This window comes from Sprattus sprattus (genome assembly GCF_963457725.1).
Source record: "Sprattus sprattus genome assembly, chromosome: 1".
Taxonomy (NCBI): Eukaryota; Metazoa; Chordata; class Actinopteri; order Clupeiformes; family Clupeidae; genus Sprattus; species Sprattus sprattus.
Genome location: NC_137920.1, coordinates 29,243,722 through 29,256,366, shown reverse-complemented (window position 1 = coordinate 29,256,366; position 12,645 = coordinate 29,243,722). Strand labels below are relative to the sequence as shown.

General features: G+C 44.7%; 1 protein-coding gene across 1 annotated transcript in view; it reads left to right on the top strand.

Moving 5' to 3' along the window:
- The window catches only part of LOC308369004 (VPS10 domain-containing receptor SorCS1-like), a gene marked incomplete at its 5' end in the record, with an annotated part of 147,234 nt that overhangs the window by 63,819 nt on the left and 70,770 nt on the right, over window positions 1-12,645 (top strand). Inside the window, 2 exons of the mRNA XM_080843328.1 lie at window positions 7,785-7,852; window positions 12,591-12,645. The exon at window positions 12,591-12,645 is cut by the window's right edge and continues 45 nt beyond it. Of these exons, the coding sequence (XP_080699454.1) occupies window positions 7,785-7,852; window positions 12,591-12,645 (123 nt within the window). The remainder of the gene's footprint in view (window positions 1-7,784; window positions 7,853-12,590) is intronic.

The following is a 12,645-nucleotide window of genomic DNA, read 5'->3' as shown; positions in this document are numbered from 1 at the left end:
ATGTATGTGAGTATGTGTATGTATGTCTGTCTGCCCATGTACATAGTATGTACCCATGTCTATATGTGTGTTTGTGAATTATTACCTCCTTTAGTAAGTATCTATGTGTGAGTGTATATGTTTGAGTATTCAGCAATGTAAGTATTAGTATGTATGCGACCACGTACATTTGTACCCATGACTATATGTGTGTTTGTGAATTATTACCTCTTTTAGTAATGTGTGTGTGTGCGTGTATGTTTATGTGTGTGTGTGTGTGTGTGTGTGTGTGTGTGTGTGTGTGTGTGTTTGTGTGTTTTTGTGTGTGTGTGTGTTTTTGTGCGTGTGTTTGTGTGTATGTGTGTGTGTTTGTGTGTGTGTGTGTATGTGTGTGTGTTTGTGTGTGTGTGTGTGCCTGTGTGTGTGTGTGTGTGTTTGTGTGTGTGTGTGTGTGTGTGTGTGTAAATAGGGAGCAAAATACAGAGAAAGAGAGCGATGGGCTGATGCGCCTGGCCCATCTGCTCGAGTGAGCAAGAGAGAGAGAGCCGGAGAGGAACAGAGTAGCGCTCCTCTTCCTGAGGCTTTAACTCCTCAGCAAGGTTAATGACGGCTGTCTGTCCTTAGCTGCCACGCCAGATTGGATTGGAGGCATCAAAGTCTTTTGGTGTGTCAAAGATTTCTTTTCCAACCCCTAACTCACGTCCTCCCCCACCCCCACCCCTGCACACTTTTCCTTCCCCTGCCTGAGAGAGGATTGAAAGCTTTTCGGTGTGTGTCAGCATTGCTGTAGTTAGAGGTAGTGGTGGTGGTGGTGGGTGAAATGGCACCTTGTCTCCTGGATGAACCCTGGGCTTGGCTGCGTGTGCTGGATAGGAAATATACTTTCAGAGGGCATCTGCTGTGTGTGTGGGGGGGTTGGTGGGGGTCATGTACAATTCAAATGACGAAGCTCTGGAGCGGATATGAAATGCTGGTATTGATGTTTCTTCTTCTTTTGAACTCTTATTTCTGTGTGTAGTACCATGCAATTGTAGAATGTGGTGCGGCTTGGGAAAATCACAAGGCTGTTACAAACACCCAGATAGGTCATTTAGATTGTGAGATATGAATATTGATGATTTCAGATAATCTGTGAGTGTGATTGAAAGGTGAAATAATTTGAAAATCATCTCTTCATTTGTGAGTTTCTGGCTACCCAACCGGTTTTAAGGGCACTGGTCAGCTGTGACTCTTGTTTCCAGACACACACACACACACACACACACACACACACACACACACGTACACACACACAGACACACACGTACACACACACAGACACACACACACACACACACGTACACACACACAGACACACACACACACGCACACACAGAGACCCTGCCGGTAGGCACACATTACTATGCCAGGAGCAGAGCCGGGCCTCAAAGCTATGCCACGCTGAAGATGGTGTGATGCCCACCATCTGCACAGACAGTTTGGTGCAAGCCTGTTTCCCACGTGCAAATGCCACGTTCATCTTACAAATGTTTACTTCCTTCATTCAGTATTCATTCCGTCGCTCTATTTCTCTCTGTCTCTTCCTCCCTCTCTCTCTCTCTGTCTCTTTCTGTCTTTCCAGAAATGAATATTACTTGCCCCCAACGCTTAACTGACAACACCAAATGTATCCAAAATGAGGGGGAAAAAACCTTTAACCAAAAGATAAGAACACTGTTTGTCTTTTCCTTCTTGCCAGCTGTAAATAAAAAGGGGTGTGTGTAGGGGGCGTGGGGTTGGTATCCATACATACTCAACATGATTCATAAACAAACACCAACACACACCCATCAGTCAAAGCAGACTAACACACACACACACTAGACACACAAAACAAATCTGCATTTCGCTGACAAGTTGAGGTGCTGACAATTGTGTGTGTTTCCTCACTACCTCTCTTACTTTTGAAGGGGGTTGAAGAGGCGATGGAGGGGAGGGGGGGGGGGAGGTAACTATTGTGAATGTTCAAAAAGGCAGGGATCTGTCAGAAGCCCCAGCTAATCCTTAGAGAGGATTGCCTCTCTCTCTGTGTCTCGACGATTCCGCGCAGATTCTGACAGATTGAGATTTTCATGTCTGGCAGATTCTGAGTTTGTTTACATACTATACGCACATATTTGGCTTTGGGAGCAGTTGGCGTATATTCATTTTAAAAATTGTTTAAATGTTTTATTTGAGTTGGCTTTTATATAAAATAACATATTGTTGATACACCACAGTAAACGTTGAGGATAGACAAGATAGAATAATTTGTCATGTAAATGTTTCAGAGGCCCAAGTAGACCAACATGAAGGCTGTGTGTGTGTCTGTGTGTGTGTGTGTGTGTGTGCACATGAACCCCATAGATTTTCTGGATCACAACAGTAATGAATCTCCTCTCCCCCTACAACATAAGAGCCAATGCCAGCAGTTAAGTTCCAACCATTCCACTCTTTTTTTCTTTCTTTTCTTTTCTCCTTTCTGCTCGTATTTTCTTTCTCTTTTTTTTAAACATATTTGTTTTCCCCCCTGCTGATCCCTCCTCTGATGGAGATGGTAATTGTTGTTTTGCGCGTGTGCTTGGGGACGTCGGCCTTCTTTCACACACACACACACACACAAGCATGCACACACACACACTCACTAACTCTATCAGCTCCAAGGACGACGGCCAGACGGTGGAAAATGGTGGAGGAGGTTTAGCTTGCAGCAAAGGCACACAGTGGGATTGGGACATCTAGTTATCTGCCACGCCCCCCTGAACCTCCATGCACATGTTTTTTTTTTTTTTTTGTCAGCCTTTCATTTAAGTGTCTGGCTAATTTGTTTCAGTTGTGTGTGTGTGTGTGTGTGTGTGTGTGTGTGTGTGTGTGTGTGTGTGTGTGTGTGTGTGTGTGTGTGTGTGTTGAAGTGAGAGAATGCATAAGAGAGAAAGTGTTTGTGTGTATGTGTGTCCTCTTGAGATCTGTGTGGATCGCCTGGCTCACCAAAGGTTAGATTAAATGAGAGGAGAGAAAGGGCCCCAGGAGCCTGGTGCAACCCACTTGAAATATGTTGGTCCAGCACATGGTGCACTTGGCCCCTGTGTGTTTGCAGTAGAGGGTATCTTTCTGCCTGTCTCTCCTCAGTGTAAACAACCTGATCATGTTTTTGGTATCCCGGGTATTTGTTATCTTACAAAGAAGATGGTAAACCACAAGCACACACAGTATGACTTTCAGTGAGATCAACTCTCTTTGGCATTGCTTCGGGCAAAAACAATGTAAAAGAATGAATAGTTTCTCGTCATGATGATTTAGTTTATTTAGTTAACCCTAGTTTACCATACTGAACATTAACCACCTTTTTCCTGCACATTGCACTCGCTCTCGCGGTATGGATACCCAGCGGAATGGTGGTTACCTGACCCCAGTGGGTCGTAAAGGGGTCGTTGTGAGGCGTGTGGGCAGTGGGCAGTGGGTTTGGACTGGCAGGTGTTCTAGTGCTGGTGTAGCAGCATATGCACCTTCCAGGGGCCGGCCATATGACAAGACACGATTTTGGCCTCCATATGCGCTTGACAGATGGTACTGGCGTTGCGCCACACCGTAACGGGCCGTCCTTCGGCAAAGATGTTTACCATGGCATCGTGAGGAATGACTTCATCCAGGCGGTCGTGTATAAAAAAAAAGATTCACACCTCGTCACAGCTCACACCAGACATACTCTAGTGAGGGAGAAAAATCTATCTCACACGCACACACACACACTCAATCTGTCTCTCTCTCTCTGTCTATCTCACACGCACACACACACACTCAATCTGTCTCTCTCTCTCTGTCTATCTCACACGCACACACACACACTCAATCTGTCTCTCTCTCTCTGTCTATCTCACACGCACACACACACACACTCAATCTGTCTCTTTCTCTCTGTCTATCTCACACGCACACACCAACACTCACTCTCTGTCTCTCTCCATCTCAGAGGAATGTATGCACACGCTTAAACCTGCTCCAATGTCACAAGCAGTCAAATTCACACGTTGACAGTCAGGTGCGTCAAACTTCAGGAATACTCACAGATGTCTCTCCGACTTTTTCTTTTTCTCTCTCACTCACGGTTCTAACTCACACTCGCATATGTTAATGACTAGACACTTCTCGGAAAGGACTACCCATGAATCTCTCTTTCTCCCCTGAGCTCTCTGACACACACACACACACACACACACACACACACACACACTCTCTCACACACACACACACCCTCCCTGGAAGATGGAGTAGTCTTATCAAAGAGGCAGTTTTGTGAGTCCAGGCCCCAGCTGACCACAGAGAGCTACTTGTTCATTAGCATGCACCGCTCTTTCCTGAACATTTAAGGTTATGCCTTCCTCAGGCTAATTTCACACACACACACACACACACACACCTCACACACACACACACACACACACACACACACACACCTCTCTCTCACACACACACACACACTAGAGCATGGCAACCCGACCGAAGCCCGACGGGCCTGGTCGGAACCCGCCGGGCCGGGCCGGGCTCGAAAAAAAAAATGAATATCATATCGGACTCGGGTCGGGCTCGATGCAAACATACAGCGTGAAAAGTATAATTTTTTTTTTTAAGTAATTGAATTAAGCATAAATGAAAATATTGAGATTATTCATCCTGGATCAAAATGCACGAATACAGTGATTGTTCTTTTATGGCCGGAAATGGTAAGCCTATACGTAGCTGTATTCAAAATGCAAACAGAGCGGGAGTTACCATTGACAGCCTTAGTTTGGATGCCCACTCCGCCAGCTGATTCAGAACGGAATGGAAGCCGAGCCAACTTGCTGGGTAGCCGAACTGAATTGCTTTCTTAATAATATCCAAAATTATCAGTTGTCAGTGAAAATGGTGTATGCCTTCTTGGTTTTCTTGAAGGTAGAATATAATTATAAAATGACGACGCTTAGTAGTCAAGGCATTCGCCAAAGGAACATATTCGCAGTAGCCTAGCCTATGGGCTAACAAGAAGATCATGGATAGCAGTAAGAAGATGCACACAGACGCTACGAAGTCGAACAATACAAGGTAGGGGCAGAGGTTTACTTAAATCATGCGTCAGCCATGGCATCATTTTGATTATCATGTCCTTCACATAGGTTCTTAATTGTTGTCACTTGTTAGTTATAAGTCTCTGTCTGGCTAACTGAAAGAAACAAAATGCATTTTTCACGTAGGCTATTCAAACCTTTTTAGCTGGTGGTAGCCCAATTTATGACAGGGCTGCTGAAGTTATTTCTAACGTTGCAACTCACTAATATGTTCTCGAATTGACTGCTGGTCTTGCTGACATTGTACAGTAGCTGCCTGTCTTTGCATTTAGCCTTGGTTGGCATAATTGGGCTACTGTTCTGAGCTGGGTCACTCTCGAGTTTCTACTGTTTTATTATTAGTCAACTTTCCCCCTCTGTGTTGAGTTTAGTGGGTGTTTATTCTGGTGTAAGAGTGCGTGTGCCTTTGTTATGGTCTTCCGCTATTAATGTGTAGGCCTATGTTTTATAATGGATATGGTTCGTTGTCACCAATGTTACTGAATATGGTGCGCCGTCACCAATGTTCTTGTTGGATAACGTGCGCCGCGCGCGCGTGTCTACTACTGTGAATCTTCTTTGCCTATTTCTACCGCCCTATCCTGGCTATTTATCACGTCATGTATTGAATATGGAGCCCACCTTCATAATCTTGCTTACGCTGCCCATCGCACTTGTCTCGGGCTTCGATCGGGCGCGGACACAAATATATTAATTAATCACGGGCCGGGTCGGATTCGAGCACTTTTCTGTCGGTTGAGGGCCGGGCTCGAACAGAAAAAAACGGCCCGAGCCACGCTCTAACACACACACACACACATACACACGCACACACATACACACGCACACACACACACACACACCTCAGGCTCAGACTCTTTCCTTCATACACACACACTCATACACTCTCTCTCTCTCATACACACACACACACACACATACAGACACTTCGACACTCAATCAGAGTCTTTCACACACACAAATATTGTATTCTGCAGCCACAAAATAAAAAAAAAATAAAAAAAATGATTTATTCCGCCACTCATTAGTCATTTGTGGAGATGTGATTGGTATGACCTCTGAACTTGTGACATTCTCAATGCCCCATCAAGGCACATAATGCAACAGTTTCAATGTTTTTTAATATCCAAGGAACAATTTGTGGGGTTGGGTATGGCTTCTCTATTATTCTCACCGTCTGCGGCTTTATCTGTGCTTAACTTGATGGCTTTATCTTGACCTCCGCTCTAACTGTAAATTGCCACTGACTGTTTCCTCATCTGTGACAGACAATTGAATTAGAGTCGGCCACATAGCTCAGAAGACAGAGAAAAAAAAGGCGGCTGGCTGTGCATGTGCACTTGGCGGCATTCCAAGAGCGTATTACATACGGAATATGCAGGCTATTGATCCGAGGATGGTTCCGCTGTGAAGTAGAAGCAAATCCATTCTGCGGTGCTGACCCGCCGGTGTGGGGTGTCTTCAGAATTCAAATTACATCATTACACCCATGTGCCCACCTCTACCTCACCCTCCCTACTTGCCTGCCTCTTGACACTGACAGTTGGGCTCGTCTGCACTGGCAGGAGGCGAAGACAGAGAGGGAAGGATGGAGGGAGTTTGGGGTTTGGGGCGGCGCTTCGATGCCAGTGCCGAATCGGTTCCGGATTAGAACCAGTACCTGAACCGCATCGACGTTTCCCCTTAGCAGCCCACAAAACCGCTGAGCTTCTCAAACATACATGCAAATCCCCAGTCAACAAGTTGATACATTGCAAGTTCAGTGCTCTCTCTCTTTCTCTCTCTCTCTCTCTCTCTCTCTCTCTCTCTCTCTCTTATTCTCACATTCTGAGCTTCTAGCAGATTTGCCGTTTTTTTTATTTTTTTCCTTCTCCCCCATCTCTATTTTCCCTCAAGACTGGAGCTGACCTAGTTTAGAAATCTCTCACACCTTTTGGGTGTTCTAAGGAGTATTTACTGTGCAGTATTTAGTTTCAGTCTGATATGATTAAATAATGAGAGGGAAATAATTAGCCACTCACACAGGTGTAGCTTTCAGCAGCGTGGAAACGGTAAAAAACACGACGCAGTGAATAAACTCTGTTTCGTTAGCTTACTAACCGTTTAATTGCTACACACCAGAACCACAAACATATGTTATGTGGAGCTCAAAGTACAAAATCCACAATGTTTTTTTTTTTTTTTTTTTTATCAAAGCTTTTCGAATGACACTTTAGTAGAGAGATCTGAAAGAGAAGATGAATGTTCAAGCCTTACATTTTCCAAGAACAGACCAGGAAAGTCTTGTACGGAGCAGGTATTCCTCTTCTAAACAGGAGAGGATGAGGCATACAGATAAGACTTCATTGCAGGTGTCCTAACCTCACTTCCACAGTACACGCACTAAACCCTCCCCCTCAGTAAGTACACTGTGTCACACTTAGCACTTCTTTATGGTCAGTGACTCTGTGAACAAGTGCAATCAGACAAGCGTGAATGGGCAATTAAAGCAAATTATGATCATGATAAACTTGCGATGTGTTTGTCCATTAGACATGTGCTGTAATGATGTCAAGCGTATGATGTGGGAACTCATTGTGTGTGTGTGTGTGTGTGTGTGTGTGTGTGTGTGTGTGTGTGTGTGTGTGTGTGTGTGTGTGTGTGTAGACTGATCTAATGAGCGCTGTTGTCTTTTTTCCGCAGGTAATTTTGATGCTGACAAAATTCTATGACTTTAATCTGGGCAGCGTGACAGAGAGCTCCCTATGGCGGTAAGTAGACCCAGCCCCCTCCCCATGATGTGACTCAAAGCCTCTCCAAGAAGCCGCATAATACACAGAGCGACTTTTTGACCAAAGTTGCCCATAGATTACATGACCAGTTCCTAATGTTCTGATTGGATTATTGCGACAAGTTGTCGAATGGGAATATTCTTGGCAACATTGCTCCAAAAGTTTCCTTGTGTATTATCTTGAGTTTTGAGACCCTGTGCAATCCAGTGGCATTACCTTGGGAGAACGATTGCACTATAATTGTTTTATTCAAAACAATGGTAGTCTTTTGTTTAGTTTAATGTACATCATGTGGCCTTGAGAGTATGCTAGCGCTTGTTTTATGAGGCATTCTCTATTCACCCATCAACCTCTCTGAGTTCACTGAGGTTAGCATTCTCTATTCACCCATCCACCTCCCTAAATGTAATGAGGTTAGCATACTGCATGCTATGTATCAGATGAAAGGTCAGGTATATGTGTGATTCAACCTCAACTCACCCCACTATTAGGATTGCAACAACACCTCCACTAACTTGCACCCCACCCACTTATCCACCTCCAAAGAAAGATAAGCTCACCGCAGAGCTGAAGGTCCAAAAGGGGAAGTGAGAAAAATAACAAGTTCAGTCAACGTTCAGAATGACACATTGACCTTCCCTCTCCACCCAGTACCACACAACTACACCCCCCCCTCTCACACACAGACACACACACACACACACACACACACACACACACACACACGCGCACACACGCACACACACACACGCACACACACACACACTCCACCACCACTACCATGAAGCCTACAGCCACACACTCATGCTAAATGTAGCATAATGCAAATACCTTCACTTAAGTGCCTACAGATGCGGCCAAAGTCATGGCGCTTCCCTATTAATCGGCAGGCGCGGCGGGTACATTGGCTTCTTAATGACGCGTCCATCATTGACTGTCCTCCCGCACCAGTTAGAAATATGCTGGGAGTGGAGCAGAGTGGAGCAGAGTGGTGCCAGAGAGCAATGGCTGCAGGGAGAATGGACGTAACGACAGAAGCAGGAGACAGAACAAATTGCGTGGAAAGAGAGAGAGCGAGGGAGTGGAGGGAGAGACAAAAACATAGGGACAAAGAGATATGGTCAGGGAGACAGGGAGGAAGCCACAGAGGGAAAGAGTGAGACTGAAAGAAAGGCAGAGAGCGAGAGAGGGAGAGGAAAATGGCAGAAACAGAGAGATGAAAAGATAAAGGCAAGGAAGGATGGAGGGGGAGAGGTTCAGAGGGGAAGGTGAAAGATGGCAAGCGTGGCAGAAAGAGAAAGAAATGCAAAACAGAGAGATGAACAGAGAAAGGCAGGGAAGGACGTAGGGAGAGAGGTTCAGAAGGGACAGAGAAAGAGAGGCAAAACATAGATAGACAGACGAGAGATGTGAGAGAAGGCCACAGAGAGAGATGAAGGGAAGTACAGAGGGAAATAGAGAGATTGAGAGAAAGGCAGATAGAAAGATAGAGTGAGAGAGAGGGTGGGAAAGATAGAGGGATAGTTTCTGACACTCTGAGCCTCTGGTAGGGCAGCCACAGGACCACAGGTGTAGGCCCGACAATGGACAGGAGGACAGAGAACAGGTCAGAGGACAGTACAGAGGAGAGGATAGGACAGAGGACAGAGAACAGGACAGTGGACAGGACAGAGGACAGGATAGGACAGGACATAGAACAGGACAGTGGACAGGACAGAGGACAGGACAGAGGACAGGATAGGACAGAGAACAGGTCAGAGGACAGTACAGAGGAGAGGATAGGACAGAGGACAGAGAACAGGACAGTGGACAGGACAGAGGACATGCAGAGAACAGGAAAAGACAGAGGACAGAAAATAGGACAGGAAAGAGGACATGACAGAGGACAGGAGCACATCCAGCCCCCTTCCTCCATCAGGGGAGAATCTGGCAAAGATGAGCCTCGCGCCCACAGAACAATCTGGAAGACTTAGCAGATTCCCAGCCGACGGGTACGCCTCAAGCTACTGATGGGTTGTTTTCCGTCGTGTGCCGTGTAATTAGTGGCATTTCTCGATACCTGAAGGTCTGTGCAGATGATTAATTGCCTACGGAGAGCCAGCAGGGTGCCAAAAGTCCGCCATATTAGATACAAGACACATCGAAGACTGGTTTATTTGATTCCTGCCACATTATTATCTTTAAGGGAGGAATTTCAAGGTTGTTACTTGTTGTTACAAAGGTAGATATAAATCTGAATATTATGAATGTTAACTGCTTGACGTGTGGAAAAATACTTATACAGTACATACTATACCGTATATACAGTACATATATATATATATACGGATTTAATGAGTAAACTTTAAATTAGCCATGGAGTCAGGCATATCTTCAAAGAGAGTGCTTTTACTTTTTTTATTCTTGTATCTCTCTGTTCTTTTCCTTATACCTCAGCTATTCATGGCTGATTCCACATGTGTACGCAGTGCAAGCCCTAATTGCCTTAATGACACGTCAGGATGTAATGTTTTATGTACAAGCGCTGAGCCTTACATGCAAACACACACAACATGGAGAGAGTGGTAGAGAGGAGCATGCATATTTCTTCATGAAGTGTGTGAGAAAGAGTGTGGTAGGGACGAGCATGTATGATTCTTCATGAAGTGTGTGAAAATGAGTGTGGTAGGGATGAGCATGCATCCTCCTCCGTGAAGCGTGTGAAAGAGTGAGAGGGATGATGAGGGAAGGAGAATATCATGACTGTTTGCTCTGGCTCGTCCTTGAGCGCGAGGTCATTTTCTCTCCTCAGCAAGTCCTGCTTCACCCCTTGCCTTTATCCCTCCAGTCCAATCACTCCACTACATGAAAAGGGAGAATGAGAGAGAGGGAGAGAGAGAGAAAGGGGTAGAGAGAGGGAGAGATGGAGAGAGAGGTTGTAACACAAAAGGTAATGCCATTGGGCATTAAATCAGCACTGGTCTTTGATGGCCAATGAAGAGCTGATCAATAGAGAGATGATGTCATTGTCCCACCACGGCAGATGTCGATGACCTCCTATTTGGAGGAGGAGATACAAGTGGATCTGTGGATCTTAGTCAGTGTTTATACAAAGCCATTAGACACTGCAGCCAATGAATTTTACCATAATGTTACAGGTGTTTTTATATTTGTCAGTTTTGATTGCCCTGTAACATCAGGAAGATAGATCCGACAAACAAATATTACCTTTAATTATAAGTCTTAAATATGACCTTGACTATTGGCAGGCATGTTCTCAAATATATCTTTTCAGCTGCAGAGCTGTATTGTAGTATTGCACAATCTGAAATGAGGCACAACTTGTCGCTGCCTCTGTCAATCTTTTCCTGAGAGCCAAGATAAGAGCCAGGGTACAACGTACACCGTAAGTTACACTTTAATATACTAAGTACAAAAAGTACTAATAGTGTATTTCAATTGAGCACATGTATTAAAAAAGTGCTGTCAGTTAAACGCGTTATTAACAACGCTTATGCAAACCCATTTTAGCGATGTCAATATTTTTCTCGCGAGATTAACATTCTTTTTGGCCTCGCAAACTGTGTAGTTGTTTTTTTTTCACACAAGCAGATTTGTCAACCTAACAGGAGCAAATCATAAAAACAGCATCCCATTGAAGACCTGATGGAAGCTGTGATGGAGGCTTTTAAGAGTGGCTGCCACTGCTTTCCTCCATCAACATTAAATTAGCAGCACCCCACCACCACACACACACACTCCCACACGCACCCGCAAACGCACACGCACCCACCCACACACACACACACACACACACACACACACACACACACACACACTGCAAGAGCTCATGATTGAGAAAGTTGGCCTCCTCACCTAAAGTAAAGTTGCTCAAATCTGAGATGTTTTGAAATGCCAGATCTCAACAGCACACACATTTCACATTAGTGCTTTGACCAAAGGTTTGAATATTTCATCAAGCTCACCTCAGCTACTGTAGAATCTGTTCTTTTTTCCCTCTTCTCTTCTCTTCTCTTCTCTCTTTCCCTCTCTCACCCTCTCTTCTCCATTCGAGTATTAGTCAGCTTGTTTTATCTCAAATTTCCTGAAATGAAAACTGACAGTTATAAGAGAGAGGGGGGAATTCATCCTCAAAAAACTTTGTCGTCCTCAAAGAATTCCAAACTTCTGATGGAAAGCGGTTTCAACACCAACAAAAGAGGGCATAATAAAGTCGGTGCCCCAGTCTTAAAGCCAGGGTGCACCTCCATCAGCGGTTAGAAAACAAATATTTCAGGAAGAGTTATGAGCATGCCTACCCATACAACTAGCAACTAACTATGCAACTAATTCTGGTTACATAGTCATGTTAGCCAGAATCCAGTTTGCCATAAATTAAAGCGAAGCAGTAAAGCAGAACACATGTGAAAGGACTTTAAGTAGTGAATGCTGAGGTTATGTATTAACATTGCATTCCACAATGGGTTGTCACTTAAAGTTGACATAACCATGTCGTTAACATGTTATTACAGATGTCATATTGTTGGGATGTTAAAGTTGCCGCTGGAAACCCACGTCACATAGCTAATAAGAATAACCGGGGAGATTGAATTTTATGCACGCTCCTCGCTCTGAGAAAGATTAATTGACGGATCAGGGGAGGAGGAGGGGGGGGGGGAGTCTAATTGCAACAACTAATTCATCAAAGCCTCATCAAGGATTTCTTATTGAATTTCAGGTCAACTGACTACGGGACCACTTACGAGAAGCTAAACGAGAAGGTGGGGGTGAAA